Source organism: Dromiciops gliroides, chromosome 6, assembly GCF_019393635.1.
Source record: "Dromiciops gliroides isolate mDroGli1 chromosome 6, mDroGli1.pri, whole genome shotgun sequence".
Lineage (NCBI taxonomy): Eukaryota > Metazoa > Chordata > Mammalia > Microbiotheria > Microbiotheriidae > Dromiciops > Dromiciops gliroides.
In genome coordinates this window covers 90,810,197-90,828,695 of record NC_057866.1, presented here as the reverse complement: position 1 = coordinate 90,828,695, position 18,499 = coordinate 90,810,197, and the positions used below count along the sequence as shown (strand labels likewise).

General features: G+C 42.1%; 1 protein-coding gene across 9 annotated transcripts in view; it reads left to right on the top strand.

Annotated features, from left to right (window-relative positions):
- ABLIM2 (actin binding LIM protein family member 2) overlaps positions 1-18,499 on the top strand; it is a 303,505-nt gene that overhangs the window by 272,192 nt on the left and 12,814 nt on the right. For 6 of the 9 annotated variants that reach the window (XM_043970589.1, XM_043970593.1, XM_043970590.1 and 3 more), the window contains 3 exons: positions 2,760-2,814; positions 4,561-4,568; positions 4,781-4,861. In XM_043970589.1, the coding sequence (XP_043826524.1) occupies positions 2,760-2,814; positions 4,561-4,568; positions 4,781-4,861 (144 nt within the window). The remainder of the gene's footprint in view (positions 1-2,759; positions 2,815-4,560; positions 4,569-4,780; positions 4,862-18,499) is intronic. The other 3 variants (XM_043970596.1, XM_043970594.1, XM_043970592.1) reach the window with 1 other exon arrangement.

The following is an 18,499-nucleotide window of genomic DNA, read 5'->3' as shown; positions in this document are numbered from 1 at the left end:
TTGCTTTAAATCTCATAATCCTGCGGACAGTCATTACTTGTGAACACTATTGAACATACTCATTTTCTTGTGGATTGCTGTTGCCTCATAAAATTAGAACATAATCAAACATTCTAGCTAATCAAAGGTTTGGGTTACTTAGGTTGCATCTTTTCAATTTCTGTATTTTCCTCTCCCATTTCTTCTAAGAAACACCATAGATAATCAATACTGTATATTGTTTTATTTCAGTTGAGTTAGGCTTTACTGAGTGGGGCACAGAATTATTATTAATAGCATAAATATACTTCAAAGCCCCTCAAATCTTGTAGTTTTGCCTGTGTGAGGCTGATTAGATTGCCTTGGTGCTTTTAAAGCCCCTAGTCAGACTTTGGCACATAATTGGCAATAATTGCCTAAATTGTCACACATTTTTTTAGATTATTTCTAAACCCAACGATTGACGTGATAAATCCAAGAGAGATACAAGCCGGGTCTATTAGGTATTTTTAGGAGAGTTTTTGTTTAATTTGATCACCAGTGTTCAACTTAAAAGGAGTGGGGATTGGGAATACATCCATCTCCTTTTATAACTGAAGAAATGAAAATCTAGAGAAAGGCAACAATTTGGCTAGTGCCACATAGGATACAGCCAAGTCAGGTCTTTTGAAACCAAATCTAATAGACTTTCTTTTCTATTTGGTTGTCTGTGGCATCCAAAGATGGCAGAACTCTGACTCAGAAGGTCACCATGGTGACCTAAAGATAGCAGTGGGGGGAAGTAAGAGCCTGGAAAGATCTGACTTGAGTCTGCTTCCAAATTCTAACCAACTCTTTGTCAAGTACCAACGATTACAACAAATGTATAGGACTTTGTGATTACAATAAAGGACACTAGATGGCAGGAGTTCTCTCTCAAGCTTAGCAGCTACTTCACTGACTTGTCCTAGAATGCCCGGAAGACATTAGAAATGATCATAGCATCATAGGTTTACAGCTGAAACAATCATAGGAGCATAACCTTAGAGCAGTAAGAGACTTCAGAAGCCAATCGATCCAAACCCTTCATTTTATTGATGAGGAACTGAATCAGCCCATGAGATGGAAAGTAACTTACCGAAGGCAGTAGAGGCAGGAACAGAGCCAGAATTTGAACCCGTGTAGGTGCTTTGGATTTCAATACAACACTCCTTTCACCTAAACCACATAGAAAGGCAGATCTAGAAAGAACTCTTGCTATCATCTTGTCCAAAAGTTTAATTCCAAAGATAAAGAAATTAAGTTTCACAAAAGTGGAGGGATGGAATTTTAGAACAAGAAGAAAGCTACCTCCATTCCCTGTATTTCGTAGATGAGGAAACTGTCTGTCAATAAGCACCTACAGTGTGTTAGGTACTGTGCTAGAAGCACAAAGGCAAAATTGAAACCATTCCTACCCTCACGAAGCTTACATTCTACAAAAGAAAAAAGGTAATGGGACTTGTCTGTGGTCATAGCGAAAAAACCAGGGAGCAAAACTCATGTCTCTCAATTCCTGTTTTGTAATTTGCTATCTCTAATTTGTCCTTCCATAAATAATAAAGCCCACAAATAAGTTTGCCACAAGTTTTACAAGTACACAGAATAGGTTCATATGGGAGCTAATGACTGAAGTTACTTCATATAGGTTCTTGGCTCAAAGTATCTTTGGACTGCCAACACAGTCTATAGCTTTCCCTCTGTTTTAGGTAAAAGGAGTGTCTAGTTCAGACAGACTTCTTAGTGAGCATCTCTGTGTTTATGCAGAAATGAGTGAAGCGTTCACTCCATGTCCTCTGGAATGGTTCTTACTAGACCAACTGATGAAGCTGAAGCATCCCTTCCTAGCCAAAAGGAGTATGGACCATAATTGTTTAATAATTGACAGTCTTAGAGCAGAAGGAAATGACTAACCTGACTTGATGACTATGAAACATCATTAATGTTCAAGTCCAGAAGCTTTCAATAGATGCAGTGTTGTAGGAGAAGCATAATTCAAATTGCAATTAAACTCCCACCTAATTGGTTATGTCAAAACACGAGATTGGGAGAGAAGATGCTATATAGGAGTGGGTGGGGGAGTGGTGCCATTGGTTCCAAAGAAGTGATGACAAATGAGGAACAAGATCTTGGAACCCAAAGTTTAAGGTGTGAAAGCTGACAATCAGTCTTCACAGACACCTGAGAATATAATATAGAAATGAAAGTGATTGCTGCTAAACTGAGCAGAGTGGAGCCAAGATATGACAGGAAACATTTCGTTGGGCTGGCTAGAAAGGGTGGAGTACTGGGATTGACAATAGACTAAATGTTGTAACATTTCAATGGGATTTGGTTACAATGTCTTAAGGACATTATTGCAAAATCAGATAGGCCATTGGCCTTGGAGTCATGAAGACCTAGGTTCAAATCCTGCTTAAGATATGTACTAGCTATGCGACCCTTCAAATATCACTTCACTTTCAATGCCTCAGTTTCCTTATCTGAAATGAAAGGGTTGAATTCAATGGTCCCTTTCAGCTCTAAACCTCTGATCCTGTGATCCTGTGAGATGCCGGTACATGGGATGTGCCTGTATGCTGAATTTCCCCATTGGTGACTGCGATCTGTAATGCTATGCACTATGATGCCAAGATTGTATTCTCTCCTTAGGGCTTATGCTTTGATTGTGTTTCAAGGAAAGACCTCTTTTCCCAGAGGACCAACCACCTATTTCCAGATTCAATGTTCTCTTTGCTGCTCTCTCTTTCTCTCTTTTCCAGAATGCAAACATGGCCCAATATGAAGCAGACCAGGATACGAGTTGGGGGATGCGAGGTACATGAAGCTAGGACTTCAATGGGTCTAACCTAGTGTTTATTCTTATCTAGGGGAGCGGGGCTCGGTAACATATTTCCACAAGCATCATTTTGAAAACCCAACCATCACTTACTGATTAATTCAGAAGCTGATTTCCATGCCTAACTCTTGGCTCATCTCTCCTGCATCTTACCATAGAGAATCAATTTAATTTTCATCTTTCCCCTTTTTGAGATACCCTGCTATCTCCCATTCTTGGATAATGCTGACTCTGTCCTGGCTTCTTACGGGGTAACCTAGGCAGAAAAAAAATTGTTGTAATCACTACTGAACCACATGACCTGGACTAACCAAAATGAACATTTGATACCATGCATTTAAGCTTTATGTTGATTCCAGATCTAATTCAAGTGAGATTCTCGGTTGCAGTTTCTGTCCAGATGAACTTTCCTTGACCATCAGAACTCTAAGCAAGGCTGCAGATGAAAGGGGTAGCATAGAGCTTTAAAGTTAAATCTCATAAACACTTCCTAAGTGCCTTACTATGCATAAAGGATTGAACAGATTCCATCCATGATTTTAATATGATCATACAACAGAAATGGGAAGTAAGTTATACATTATTACTATCTCCATTTTATAGGTGAAAAATCTAAATTTCAGAGAAGTTAAGTAACTTGTCTAAGGGGACACAGCTGAGAAGTGTTAGAGTCAGGACTTGAAATCCTAGCCCCAAGATTAACATCACTACTACAGTGTACCACCTTAAACACCTATTTATGTGTGGTCAGCCCTATTTAGAGAAATAAAGAAGACATGGTCCCTGCCCCAACGAAGTTTGCCATCTAGTTAGGAGGATATGGCACCTATTCAATAATTACTTGATGAATATAAGGCAAAACAAAGGGGAATAAGAACAGAACAGGTACCAAGTGCTTTGTGATGCCTGAGGAAGAAAAGATCCTTTCTAGCTGGAACAGAGAGGTAAAATGTCTCATGAAGGATGAGACATTTCGCCTGTGCATATTTGGTGGACAGGGTAGGAAGACATTCCAGGCTTAGGGAACAGTATAAGCAAAGGCTGAGAAGGGAAAGAACTGGGCTGATACTGGAAGTAGCGTCTTATTTGACTACAGGGAAACTGAGGCACAGAGAGGTTAAATTGCTTGCCTAAAGTCACTTGATTAAGTCAGTGGCAAAGCCTGGACTAGAACCCAGGATTCCTGACTTCCAGTCCAATGATTCTTTTACTCTTCCAACACTGTATTTTCTAGTACTTCTTTACTCTGTGAATGCTTTACACAAGTCAATACTGCATTTTCACAACACCCCCACAAGTTATGCCTTAAAATACCCACTTCTAAGTTGGGTAAATTAAGACAGGCAGGTAGTTTTATCTACTTGACTCAGAAGACAGGGTTTAAGATGACAAATGCAAGCTCAGCAATTGCTGGTCTCTCACTTGGTATTCAGACCCCTGGACCATACCTTGTGCTCTTCAGAGTTCTTGCTAGTGACCCTGGGGCATCCCATAGCCTTATAGCACCAAGAATCAGAATTCGTTGCCGCCAGCCATTTACGCCTGTTTCCAGTACTTTTGGAAAAGCTAAACCACCCAATGCGAGGATCCCAGTGCATGCAGCCATCTTACTGCATGATGGAATTGTGTTCATGGAGACACCACCTTTGAGAACTAATTGCATTGGAAAGCAGAAAGACATATTTTCTAAAATTCCCCATGGTCTCCTCCTCTTTTTCTTACAGAATACAAGGTAAGAGGGATCGCAGAAGGAGTCTCATGCCTGGCCAGGTTAAAGGGGTCCTTTTTCTTGTTCTTAATCCTGTGAAATGTCTATGTCAATTATGGATGCAAGTATGTATGATTCCCTCAGCCATTTTTCAGTCACCACTTTTTCCCTGCTCCCCCCAGCACAGTGAATCTGTTGGGCTCTTTCTTTTTCCTTTTTCTTTCTTTTTATAACAGATCTATCCCTATGACATGCTCATCGTCACAAACCGAATTCGGGTGAAATTACCCAAAGATGTGGACAGGACCAGACTGGAGGTAAGAATGACTTTTTCTTTCACTTTGTTCTGCCCAGTGATGCTTCTTTTATATCACCCTCTACCTAGGAAAAATTACTAGCAAATGTTGTCATTTTCAGCCAATGGTATGAGACAGTATCATGATGCAGAAGCCACAAAAGCTACATTAATAGAGGAATAGCAACCAGAATGGGGGAGGTTATGATCCCAGTGAACTTTGCCCTGATCACCCCCCATCTGGAGTATTGTGTTCAGCTAATCTTAATGCTGTTGCTAATCTGGATGATTTTATACCTACGGAAGAGTACACTCTACCTTTGGGAGAGTCCAGAGAACAACCAGGATAGTTGAGGAGATCCCAGAGAGAACTGGAAGCCAAGCCATTCAAAGAGGATATAAAGAATCTGGGGGTGTTTGACTGGGAGAAGAAAAAAATTAATGGGGGAGGGGCAGCTAGGTGGCACAGTGGATAAAGCACCGGCCCTGGAGTCAGGAGGACCTGACTTTAAATCTGACCTCAGACACTTGACATTTACTAGCTGTGTGACCCTGGGCAAGTCACTTAACCCTCACTGCCCCGAAAGAGAGAGAGAGAGAGAGAGAGAGAGAGAGAGAGAGAGAGAGAGAGAGAGAGAGAGAGAGAGAGAGAGAGAGATGTCTTATTCTGTCTGGAGGGCATGGGAGATGGGGCAGGCAGCAAAGTAGAAGATTTAGGCTCACTTTAAACTAAATTTTCCTAAATATTAGAATGATTAAAATACATTGGCCTCCCTTGGGAGATAGGATTTGCCATTATTCCCAGATTTTAGCAGAGGCTAGAATACTATTTGTCAAGAATATCATACCAGTGACTTGTGTTCAGGTAAGGAATAGACAAGATGATCTTTGAGGTCCTTTCCAGCTCTGAAATTCCATGACTCAGTTGTTTCATTTTTTGCCAAGTTATACTTCCCAAAAATGGTTTCCTATAGCTTTGATTAAAATTTCTTTGAAAGTATTTGGGGTGGAGGAGTTAGGAAAAGTGGTTTCAATTTGCCTTGGAGCTTGACTACTGATAAATTTCTGCCTATGTATTAAATTACCAGAAGCCTGGACAAAAGTAGAAAGAGTAGAAGACAAAAGTCGAAGTCAAAAGACTGAGTTCACAGCCTGGTTGTCCAGCTCTCTGACTTACTGTGTGATTTTTTTTGGGGGGGGGGCAATGAGGGTTAAGTGACTTGCCCAGGGTCACACAACTAGCAAGTGTCAAGTGTCTGAGGATGGATTTGAATTCAGGTCCTCCTGAATCCAGGGCTGGTGCTTTATCCACTGGGCCACCTAGCTGCCCCCACCCCTTGCTGTGTGATTTTGAGCAAGTTTCTTTTCTCCTCTGGGAGTCAGTTTACTCATGTGTAAAATAAGGGAGTTTGGACCAGAAAGTCTCTGAGGTCTCTTCCAATTCTAGATCCCATGATACAACTGACTCTGATGTTAAAGGGAACATTATCATAACTGCAAATATTTCTCTAGTGTTTTATGGCTCACAAAGCACCTTTTCTCACAACAAGCCAGTGAGATGGTAAGAGATGGTCTCAGAGGTCCTTTTGAACCATCAGATGCTGTGAAAGTAAGGCCCAGAAAGGCAAGGGCTTTCTGACCCTTCTTCACATAGCTAGTATGCCAAGCCTGAATTCCCACCTTAGCCCTCTACTCCAGGGGTCTTGCCAGGGCAATGTGCTTGAAAGCAGAAACCATCAACTGGTTCCTAAAATGGGAGCTTGCTCTGAGATTCAAATTGGATTTGTCTAACCTTTGTCCCAACCAGCCACAAGTCTGCAGTTCTCCAGCCTAACCCTCCAATCCCATCTTCATTCCCTCTTTATAGGCATGAGTGAATATTTAGAATAAATAGTTGACTATGGATCCAATACTTAATTCTCCTGTTTGTCAAACTTTCAACTGTAACATTTTACATAAAGAGTAGACTTGGATCTAGTTCTTAATAGACTGGGCTTGTGATGTACTCAGTGACCAAGAGGAGTGAAGATAGCATCCAGAAACCCTAGCCTACTAAGTGTGTGTGTGTGTGTGTGTGTGTGTGTGTGTGTGTGTGTGTGTGCAGTTGGTGGCAAAGCCAGAGCAATGGCCTTTCCTTTCTCTTTATGGTGGATTTCTTTACTGAAAAATCTCCATATTAGGGTCCTATATGCAAGGCAACCCATTCAACATGAGCCACAGAGAAATGGCAGCTATTTTCAAAGCCCCAACCCAAAACCGAGTCCAGTGTTAAAAGCATTATCATCATATAACTATACATTTGCACAAGTAGAGCCTGGTTGCTTTTGTGGGATGAGATAAACTCTTTAAGGAAGTCCCCAGAGGGGACATCCCTGTGATTCTTTTTTAATTAAAAGGAGCTTTTGTTATTCAGACTATAAACCAGGGTGTTTTAAATGTAATCATATTTTCCTTGAAGAACAGACCTTCTGATGGTAGCACAGAAACAACAAAAACCCAACACCCTCTAGTGCTAGGTCTTCTGGGGAATTAAGCTGTATCATCATGAGAAAACCCAATTATTTTTTTCTTGCTTTTCCCCCAAGCAATGAAGAGGTGGTTTTTTTTTAAGCCTAATATATTTGTTTCATTTTTTAAAAGTTCACTTTAATATTTCAAGGTATCACAAATCCCTATAAGTTATGCAGCAATGTTCAAGGGGTTGATCAAATTATAGCTATGTCATGGTAATCCACGTGCCAGTAAGAATAGTAATTGTTGCTGTTGGTCCTTCATTACTGAAGAGGACTGTAGCATTGGGGTGACATCATGACTTGCAGTGAAGTGGATTTCAGTAAGGCAGGGCTGTGCAAGGTCACTAACCTCTCTCTTCTCCAGAACTATCTGGGTCCAGTGGCAAAATATACATCAAGACCATTGGAGATGGCCCCAGATATTTGAGGCAATCAGGGTTAAATGACTTGCCCAGGTTCACACAGCTAGTAAGTGTCTAAGGTGAGATTTGAACTCAGGTCCTCATGACTCCAGGGCCAGTGCTTTATCCACTGTTAGTTGGGACTGAAAGGAATCCAGGGAGGTTGGTAGTGGCAGTGGCAGTGGCAGAGGGAGACAGCCTTGAGGAAATCCCTTCACCTCTGTGGGCCTCAGTCTTGTGGTCTGTGAAATGGGAGAGTAGGACTAGATTACCCTTAAGGTGCTTTCCAATTCTAAATCTATTATTGTATGATCACAAACAGACTAGCAGTCCAAGTGGTCCTTCTCAATAGTACTCTAGTACTTCCTCTAGTACTACAGAAACTTCAATAGTATTTCACAGTTTTCCAAGCACTTTCTTCCCCCAGTCCCCATAAGGTTATGTGCAAGTGTGATTATTTCCATTATACAGATGGAGAAAATAAGGTTCAGGGTTAGAGATGGAATATCATGGATAGGGGACGTCAGGTAGGCCAGTTTTATTGGAACATAAAGTACACAAAGGAGAGTAATGTTCAATAAGCTGGGAAAGAGAAGGCTCTAGCCAGGTTTTGGATGGTCTCGAATGCCAATTTTTTTTTTAAGTATTATATCCTAAAGGAATAGGAAGCAATAGGATCTTCTTTTTCCGGAGCCTAGCTAGTGACAGTCCAGAACATGATCACATGACTTCAAACACAGTCAGCAACAAGGCCAAGATCAGGACCAAGATTACTTGGTTGAGTCTGGGATCATTTCCACTATACCAATGCTGCCTCTCTTTGTAACGATGGCAACAATTCCTATTTCTATCATCCATTCCTCTTAATAACCAGGTGAGGTGGGTTGTGTAAGTATTATTTCCTCCGTTTCACATGCATTCTGCAAAAATGTTAGATAAAGCACCTGTCCCCAGGTGGAATATCCCCTTCCTGCTGAGATTCTCCAAACTTGCCTGCAAGGGAGTAGCAAAAAGGGAAAACTGTCATATTTATATATGATGGGACTGAGGCTCAGGAGATTGAACAGAGCTGTGGTGACAGAGCTAGTAGAGGCCAGAACTGGGCTCCCTGGTACAGTGTGGCCAAGAGGAGCACTGATCATTCTCTGAAAGACCCCAAAGCTCAAGAATGCTTCCTTTGTTAATACTCATCAGACTGGTTAGATTAGAAAGGGTGAGAAATTAGAAACTGTCTCTAGCTCCTCCTCCCTGCTGAGACCTGTCAGTGGTACCTACACAATCTAAATTACCTTTGGAAAACCCAGTCTGACAACCCCAAAGAGTTAGATTTCTCTTGGTGGGAACTGTCATTCACTTTATGTAGAGTCTACAGCTAGGGAGACTGCCCAGGGGAAAGGGGAGGGGATGGGTATTTATATGGTGCTTACTATGTGCTAGGCACTATGCTAAACAAATATTACCTCATTTATTCCTCCACAACAACCTCAGAAGGTAGGTCCTGTTATCATTCCCATTTTACAATTAAGGAAACTGAGGCAAACAGAGGTTAAGTGACTTGCCCAGGGTCACACAGCTAGTAAGTGTCTGAGGTAGGATTTGGACTCAGGTCTTCCTGACATCTAAGGTGGCAAAGTGGATAGAGTGCCAGGTCTTGAGTCAGGAAGACCTGAGTTCAGATATGACCTCAGTCACTTACTAGCTGTGGGATCCTGGGCAAGTCATTTAACACTCTTTGCCTCAGTTTCCATATCTGTAAAATGAACTGGAGAAGGAAATGGCAGACTGTCAAGAAAACCCCCAATGGGGCAGCCACAAAGAGTCAGACATGACTGATATGCCTGACTCCAGGACCAGAGTGTTGCTCTATCCCCCACTCTACCAGCTTCCTTTTGGGTGGGAAGTGCCCTGGATTTTCACTCTAGAATGTTGTTTCAAATAGGGAACCCGCCACCTAGTGTGACCTTGAACAATTCAGTCAACATTCCTTGAGTGTCTACTATGTGCATAAAGCCATGCTAGTCAAAGGGGATACAAAGTTAAAATGTGAAACTCCCCAGAAGTAACAGTCTCTGCAGATGGAGGGATAAAGCTTGTTCTTAAGTGAGTAAATAGAAGTCTATACAAAGTTACTTCAAGAGAGAGTTCTAAAAACTGGCAGAGAGGATCATAAAGGCGTGTGAAGGAAGTGTTCCCTAAATTGTGCTTTTAAAGAAACTAGGAAAAAAAAAAGGAAACTAGAGATTCCTTCATGTGGAGGTAAGCAGGGGCACACACACACCTCATTCATAGGCACAGCTGTAAGGCCTAGAAAGACTTGCCTATGGAAAGGCAAGAAGGACAGTTACAGTAGAAGAGAGAAAACAAACCACTTCCTCTCCCAGGATCTGTTGTCCTGAGGCAATTGGATTAGATGCCACAGTTTCTAAGATCCCTTCCAGCTCAACATAACTGACATAACCATGAACACTGGAATTCCCTTGAGGCTCAGAGGAGTCCAGGAAGTAGCCCAGGTGTTGGGGAAGGGGGCTGAGGGTGGGTAAGAGGAGGAGAACTTCTGGGAAAGGCTGCGGTTACCCAGATGAGAGGAATGAGTCAAGGCTGGGGCCTTTCCTATCTGATCTTTCTTGGTTTAGAGCCAGAGCCAAGAGGAGTCGGGCAGGATTAAGTAATGGCTCCTTGAAGCACAAAGACAGTGTCTGGCTGTTAATTCACTTGGGTGACTTGAATGAATTCTGGAGAGTAGGAGCAAGTTTGGGTATGTGGGTTTGGTTGCCCCATACAATCAACCCTTAGTGAAGTTAGGTGGTGATTGGACAAAGTATTAAATGCTGCCTCCAGGCATCAAATTTTTATTCAGATTTGAAATAGGATGTTATGCTATGTTTAATTCCTTTAATATACAAAGCAGAGCTAGAAGGGGCTTTAGTACCTAGAACCTAGAAAGTCAGGATTGCAAGGAATTATCTAGGTCAGGATTTGCTTGGGTTTTTTAAACCTTTTCTGTGTCATGGACCTTTTTTGGCAATTTGGTGAAGCCTAGGGATTTCTCAGGGACCACTAGGTGGTGCAGTGGATAGAGCACTGGCCCTGGAGTCAGAATAACCCAAATTTTAATCCAGTTTCTCACACTTGATGTTTACTAGCTATGGGACCTTGGGCAAGTCACTTAACCCCAATTGCCTCAAACATCCAGGACTTCTGTTTTTTGTTTTGTTTTGTTTTGTTTTGTTTTGTTTTGTTTTGCTTTGTTTTTTTGCTCAGGGCAATGAGGGTTAAGTGACTTGCCCAGGGCCACACAGCTAGTTAAGTATCAAGTGTCTGAGGCAGGATTTGAACTCAGGTCCTCCTGAATCCAGGGCTGGTGCTCTATCCACTGTGCCACCTAGCTGCCCAGAATTCTCTTTTTAAATGAATAGAATAAAACTACATAAGACTACAAAAGAAAACAATTATATTGAAATGCACTCCTAAAAATGTATTTTCAAGCAAGTTCATGGAGCCCAGATTTAAGAAACCATGACATGGATCAAACTGCTCCCCAATTTTACAGGAGAGAAAAATGAAGGCCAGAGAAGGGAAGGGTTATGCCCAAGTGAAGGATAAAGTTAAGAGAAAATCATTCAAATCCCTGCTTTCTGTAAGGAACAAAAGATGATAGAAAGCCCTGCCATTTGCTCTCTCCCCACCCCCAATCAGCAGAGACTTGTAACACTGGTCACCTCACCTCACTCTTTGCACTGCTGGATGGGGAGTTTTATTTGAGAAGTGTTTAGCTGTTGTTAACAAGAATTTTATTTTCCCACAAATCTGGTTTCCTAGCTTTCGAATGTATTATTTCTCTACAGCAATGTCTCTAAGTCAGTGACAGTGATACCGTCAGGGCCCTGGGATTAAGAATCTGACATGCAATCTACACCTCAATCCCCCCCTTTCCCTGTCTATCAAGGTTCCCCAAAAGGCTTTTTTGAGTAGGATTCATCAGAAGTTGCTCCTTGAAGCTCTGACCTTATTCACAAATCCATAGACGATTGTCTTCTTTGGGGTTTAGCCTGCACTGATATACTTGTTATAGCATTGAGCCAGGATGGCAACAAGTTGAGGGGACCAGGAAGGAAGTTTGCTCTAGAGTGGTGTGACTTAGGGAAACCTTGTAACATGGCAAATAGTGGAAAGAACTAGGGATACTTAGGGAAGAAAAGAGAAGACTTAGTGGGGAGGGTCGTGATTATGATTTTCTAATGGCTGAAGGGACACCGTTAAGAAGCCAGATTTGGCTCATCCAGAGGGCAGAACTAGAGGCATTAGGTGGACAGTCCAATGAGATCAATTGTGACCAGATATAAAGAAAAACTTCAGGACAATTAGAGCAGTTGGAAGGTGGAATGGATTGCCCGTGAGTTGTTAACTCACCATTACTGAAAGCGTTTAAACAAAAGTAGGATAAACCCTTATTGGGAATACTAAAGAGAAGATGCCTTCATCAAGTAGATGAGCTTGTTGTCCTTTGGCCCTGGGTATGGATACATTTTCCTGAGGTAGCTAGGTGGCACAAAGGATAGAGCACTTGGCCAAGAGTCAGGAAGACCTGAATTCCAATCTGGCCTTAGATGTTTTACTAGATGGGTCACCAGAAACTGCAAATATTTCATCTAAAAAAGAGAAGACTTGTGGGAAACAAGTTAGTTCTTTTCAAGTATTTGAATGGCTCATGTGAAAGAAGGATTAGTCTTGTTCATCTTGGCCTTGAAGGGCAAAAAGAGGAAATATCAGTGGAAATGGCAGATAGACATATTAAGTCTCCACATATGGAAAATACTTCTTTATAATTAGAGTGATGGAACAGTAAAACAGACTGCCTAAGGAGGGAATGGGATCCTCCTCATCAGAAGGCTCCAGTCCAGAGTCAGTGGGCCAGTTGGACAAGACTACAAAGGACATTCTCATTCAGGTACAAGTCTGACTAGTTGCCAATAATGGCAATTCAAGGTTACTTCTGTTATTTACCAAGTACTTTTCTTGTAGCAATCTTGTTGAACAGGAAGTACAGATATCTTTTGTGCTATTTTATAGGTAAGGCTTCAACAGATAACTGGACTTGTTCAGTTTCACAGACTAATAACAGAATTGGGGCTTTTGTTGTTGTTGTTGTTGTTGTTAAGGGGAGAGACAGAGAGAAAGAGAAAGAGCTCACCCTTTTTGCAAAAAATAAGTGGGATAATTGTCTTTCTTTAAGACATGTAAAGGTCTTGCTACTGTCTTTGAAACAACCCAATCACTTCTGCACTTGTTGAGATGGACACAGCTGCAGATTTCTAAACTTGGCATCAATTCCGCCCCCCCCCCATATTTGCTGACTGTGTGCCTTGAAAAAGTCACACCACCTCTCTGGGCCTCATCTGAACAATAAAAGCCTGGGACTAGTTGAACTCCAGAATTCTGTTGTTTTTGTTTTCATGGGGATTTGTCGTTGTTGTTGTTGTTAAGCTGAAAATCTTATGATTCTCTGACAAGGTTGTGAAGTTTCCAGTATACTGTTTTGGTTACCCTGTGGCAGGCAGTCTTCTTTTGGACAGATCCCAATAGGTCTTTAAAACAGAGTTTGCACCCAACTTAATTCCCCAACTACTTCCTAGGTTTAACATCCAGGATTTTTTATCAGGATCAATTGCATCCATGTCCTGCCACAAAGTGACCTGGCTTGTGGGTATGTTTATGATGCTTATCTGCCACTGTTCCTTTGAAGCTGGGATCTAATGGGGAAAATATGGTATTGCTCTGATCCACCCCACTCTCCCAGGATATTTTCTAGCCTTCTTCACGCTCAAGGTTTAACTGAGACAAAAAATGTGTGAGAAGGAAAAGGGGGAGGAGGAGGAGTTGTTACTCTGAGCTTGCAGGGAGTAAAGGAAGGAGGTTTAAAAGGTGAGTTGTTGGGACCTCCTCCCTGCTTTCTGAAGAGGAGCTTGGTTCCCCATGGTTCTTACCCCTTTTCTCCTTTCTACCTTTTGTCATGGATCTCATGCAATCTAATGACTTCAGTGAATATATCTCTGGGTATAGCAAATGATATGGAATGTTGGACTCGGAGTCAGGAAGGCCTAGGTTCAAATCCTGCCTCAGACACTTAACAGGTATGGGTCCCTAGGCAGGACACTAGCCTCTCACTTTTCCAGTTTCCTCAATCTATACAATGAGAATATCAATAACACCTATCTTATAGGGTGGTTGTGAGGATGAAGGGAAGTTAGGTGGTGCAGTGGATTAGAGCACCTGGCTTCAAGTCAAGAAGAGTTCAAATCTGGCCTCAGACACTTACTAGCTTGTAGCTGTGGGCAAGTCACTTTACCCTGTTTGCCTCAGTTTCCTCATCTGTAAAATAAATGGCCAACTGCTCCAGTATCTTTGCCAAGAAAACCCCAAATGGGATCACAAAGAGTTGATGAAATGGGATAATATATGCAAAGCACCTTGCATATGTCATTATTTCTTTTATTTGTTTTTGTTGCCATAGTCTCTATCTCAGTCTCTTCCCTGAGTTCCAGTTCACTATTTCCAACTAACTTCTGGATATTTTTATCTTGGTTTCCCCCCAGGATCTCAAATTGGACTCAGCCAAAATGTCAACTTATTATGTTCCCCCTGAAAATGTTCCTAATCTTAATTAAAAAGAGGGGTGCTGAAACAATTTCCTTTCCAGTTCACCAGGCTAGAAACCTCACGATCATCTTTGACTCTTTGCTCCCCCTCACTAGACTCTACCCCCCAATTGATCAGTTACCAAGCCTAGTAATTCCACCTCCAAAATATCTTTGCAGATGGGTATTGTGCTCACATTTTCACTGCTCTTGGACATCAGCAATCACTTCCTAGATAGTCAATTCCTCCCACCCTTTCTCCTAGTCTTCCCTTTTCCAATCCATTCCACAGTATAAATCAACACAACACCTTGCACACAGAAAGTGCCTAATAGATGCTTCTTGATTTGACTTAACACAACTGCTAGAGTAAGCAATCTAATTCACAGACCTGACCACGTGAGTGAGATTTTCCTGACTCCAGGACTGGTGCTCTATGGACTATGGCAACACCTAACTGTCCCGTGTTAAATGCAATGGCTACATCCTATTATTCCTTTACAAGAGTAAAGGAGTTCTTTCTGATAGAATTCGGTGCCTCCACACACACGATACCTCCACATGGCACTCACAAGTTTGCCTGTTAAGTTCCCAGTGAGGTAACCCTATTGGTTGGTACTGTTGGGGAATTCCTCAACCCAGAAAGCCTGATATCCTCCTTGCTCCACTTGACTGGAGGGCAATAAAACAAGAAGCAAGGCGAGAAGATCAAAAGTTTGATTAGTTTCAGCAGATGGTCAGTTTCCAGGTGGACAGTATGAGGAGATGAAAGGTTTTACAATCTTAGAGGGCAATTGTTTGTCCTTTGTTATCAAAGAGGTCTGAGATAGATGTCATGACTTGCAGTGAATTGGATTTAAGTGAGACAGGGCTGTGCAAGGTCACCAACCTCTCTTTCCTGCAGAACCATCCGGGTCCACTGGCAAGATATACATCAGGATGACCAGAGATGGCCCTGGATGTTTTAAAGGCAATTGGATTAAGTGACTTGCCCAGGGTCACACAGCTAATGTTTGAGGTCAGATTTGAACTGAGGTCGTCATGACACCAGAGCCAATGCTTTGTCCACTGTGCCACCTAGCTGCTTCTAGGCAATTACTGGTTGCAAAAGGAGGTGAGGGGGCAGCTAGGTGTCACAGTGGATAGAGCACCAGCCCTGGAGTCAGGAGGACCTGAGTTCAAATCCAACCTCAGACACTTAACACATACTAGCTGTGTGACCCTGGGCAAGTCACTTTACCCCAATTGCCTCACACCAAAAGAAAATAGGTGAGGCTATTTAGCCACTTTCCTTATGTGGCAGGTGAAAGAGGGACTGCATTTTGAGCAATTTGTCAGAGGTTATCTTAACCTTGAGAACATTTTAACCTTGGGGTCTCAGGTTTGCTCCAGTGGTGATGTTATCCTCTGCAGTTAATCCCATTAGAGCCTCCCCGTGGGGCAGCAGGTTTCTAGTTAATCCCTTCAGAATACCCAGGTGAGGCTGATAACAGAAGCCACATTCCAGAGAGAATCAGCGGGTTTATCCTATTGCAGAATAAAATACAGATTGAGGGTCTGTCTCACACACCAGTTGACTCCATTTCGTTGACCCCAAAGGTCACTTTCTTTTCTGTGGATTAGTTTTCCCCAAACTCACAGCACAAAGGTTTTAGCTATTTCCTCTATAGTACATTAGTACATTTAAACAATAGCTCATGAATCCCCACCATGGGTTTACCTTTATCAATTTGCCAATATACACAGTTCATCTAAAACAAATACACTGAAATACCATATTAAGAAACGTCAATACAAAACTATGCCACTACCATCACCACTACCACCCATCGCCACCCCTTCTGGCCCACAAGGTTTCACATGGACATGATGATTCTTTTTTGTGCTGTTACAGATTAGGAAACTGAGGCTCTGAGGACTTAAGCAGTTTCCCACCGTTATAGTTACTAAATATCAGACAGGATTGCAATCCATATCTCCCTTGATTGTAAGTCTGACTTCAGTCACATTGCATTACATTTGAATTGAATTGAATTAAATATTCAACTGCCCAGATGCAACTCAAATCCAATCTTTTCCTATTCGATTCTGGACCAATCTCATTGTCCATCTGTAGCACCTGTTGCACCTGTCACACCTGTCTAAGATATATAGGTGGGTAGTAAAATAGATGGATTGACAGACAGATCAATAGATGAATGGATCGATGGATGATAGATACATAGATAGATGAATTAATGCAATTTTACAATAATAAGTTAGAGTCTGGACATTTGCATTATTTATCCACCTTTTTTCCTCCAATGTATGGGATAAGTCATAGAATCTAATGTCATATCTTAGTTTAATCTAAGAGTTCTTAAACACACCCGCCTCTTTTTTGGGGGGAGGTCATATACCCTTTTGGCAGTCTGGTAAAGCCTATGGACCCTTTTTTGAATAATGTTCTTAAAAGCATAAAATAAAATTTGTAGGATTACAAAAGAAACCAAACATTTCAAAATAAAGATGTAATTTTTTCCCATTCAAGTTCATAAAATGCCTTGAAACCTATCGATGGATTGTGGATCCCATGTTATGAACCTTTGCCTCAAACAGGACAGCTGTCTGAGGCAGCTAGGTGCCACAGTGGATAGAACACTGGACATGGAGTCAGGAAGACCTGAGTGTACGTGACCCTGGACAAGTCACATAATTGCTGTTTGCCTCAGTTACCTCATCTGTAAAATAAGGACAATAATAATACCTCCCACTTCTCAATGTTGTTTGGATAAATGAGATATTTATAAAGCCCTTTGCCAACCTTCAAGGACTTTATAGATGCTACTATTATCAGTGCAGAGCCCTGGGCCTAGAGGCAGGAAGATCCATCTTCCTGAATTCAAATCCAGCCTCAGACAATTACTAGCTGTGTGACCTCCAGACAAGTCACTTACCCCTGTTTTCCTCCCTTCCTTATCTGTAAAATGAATTGGAGAAGGAAATGACAAACCACTCCAGTGTCTCTGCCAAGAAAACTCAAAATGGGGTCACATGGAGTCGAGGGCTGAAAAGCAACTAAAATGCCAACATTTGACTTTAGAACAGAGTGTGCTATATACTTTATACATACGTGTATACTATACATATACTATACAGGATTCTTTATACTTAGTATACTATATACCAGCACACTATAGCTTAGAATAGCGTACAGTCTATCAGAGATGGCAGAGACTTTAGAACATGAGCAGTTGGAATTAAAATTGAAGCTCCTTGAGAAGGGGGTATTGTTTTGATCTATTTGTATCCCCATATAGCACCTAATAAGTACTTAAGAAATGTGTGCTGATTGATTGATTGAAAAGGGGATCATAGGATGTAGAGGTAAAAAGGGCCTTAGAAAGCATTTAATCCAATGCCTTTGTTTTATGGAAAGGAGACAAAACCAGGGAGATAAAGGGAGATCGCCTTCCTTACAGCTACCTTCTAAGTAGCAGAGCTAGAATGAGAAATCCAGGTTCCCCCCGCCCCACCTCCACTCGAACTGTTTCCCATAAGATTCCCTTCCCAGCCTTTCCACCCCCAGCTAAACAAAGGAAAATGTTCCTTGGTGCTCCACCTTCTCAGCACCAACAAAACCCCATCACCTGTTTGTCTGCTACAGAGCTGGCACGAGAAGCATGTGGGAGGGCCTTAGGAGTGGGGATTTACTGAAGCCCCGTCTGCAGCAGCACAAATCCCTGTGGAAGCCAAAAAGCAGGGCCAGGGAGGGAAAGGTAGAAGTTGCCACCTGGCCCTCTCCTTCTTGATCCTGCCTCCATGCTGAGAGAGGTCGGTTAGCTTCCCCTGGGCCAGGCTGGGCGGCGATTCTCTGAGGATGTGATGGAATCATTCACATGGGCTGCTTTGGGCTTTTTGAGGGATCTGCAGGGACATTCCCTTCTTTTTCTCATGGGCTTTTCCTTAGGTCTACCTGGCAGAGGTTGGCTGAAGGAGAATACCAAAGATTTCCATACTTCTTTCTCCCCTTTCATCCACTGGACCTGAGTTTATAGCCCACCTTAGCTGTGTCCTAGCTTTCTGACCAGGCAAGTCACTTACTGCTCTGTACCTCAGTCTCCTCATTTGT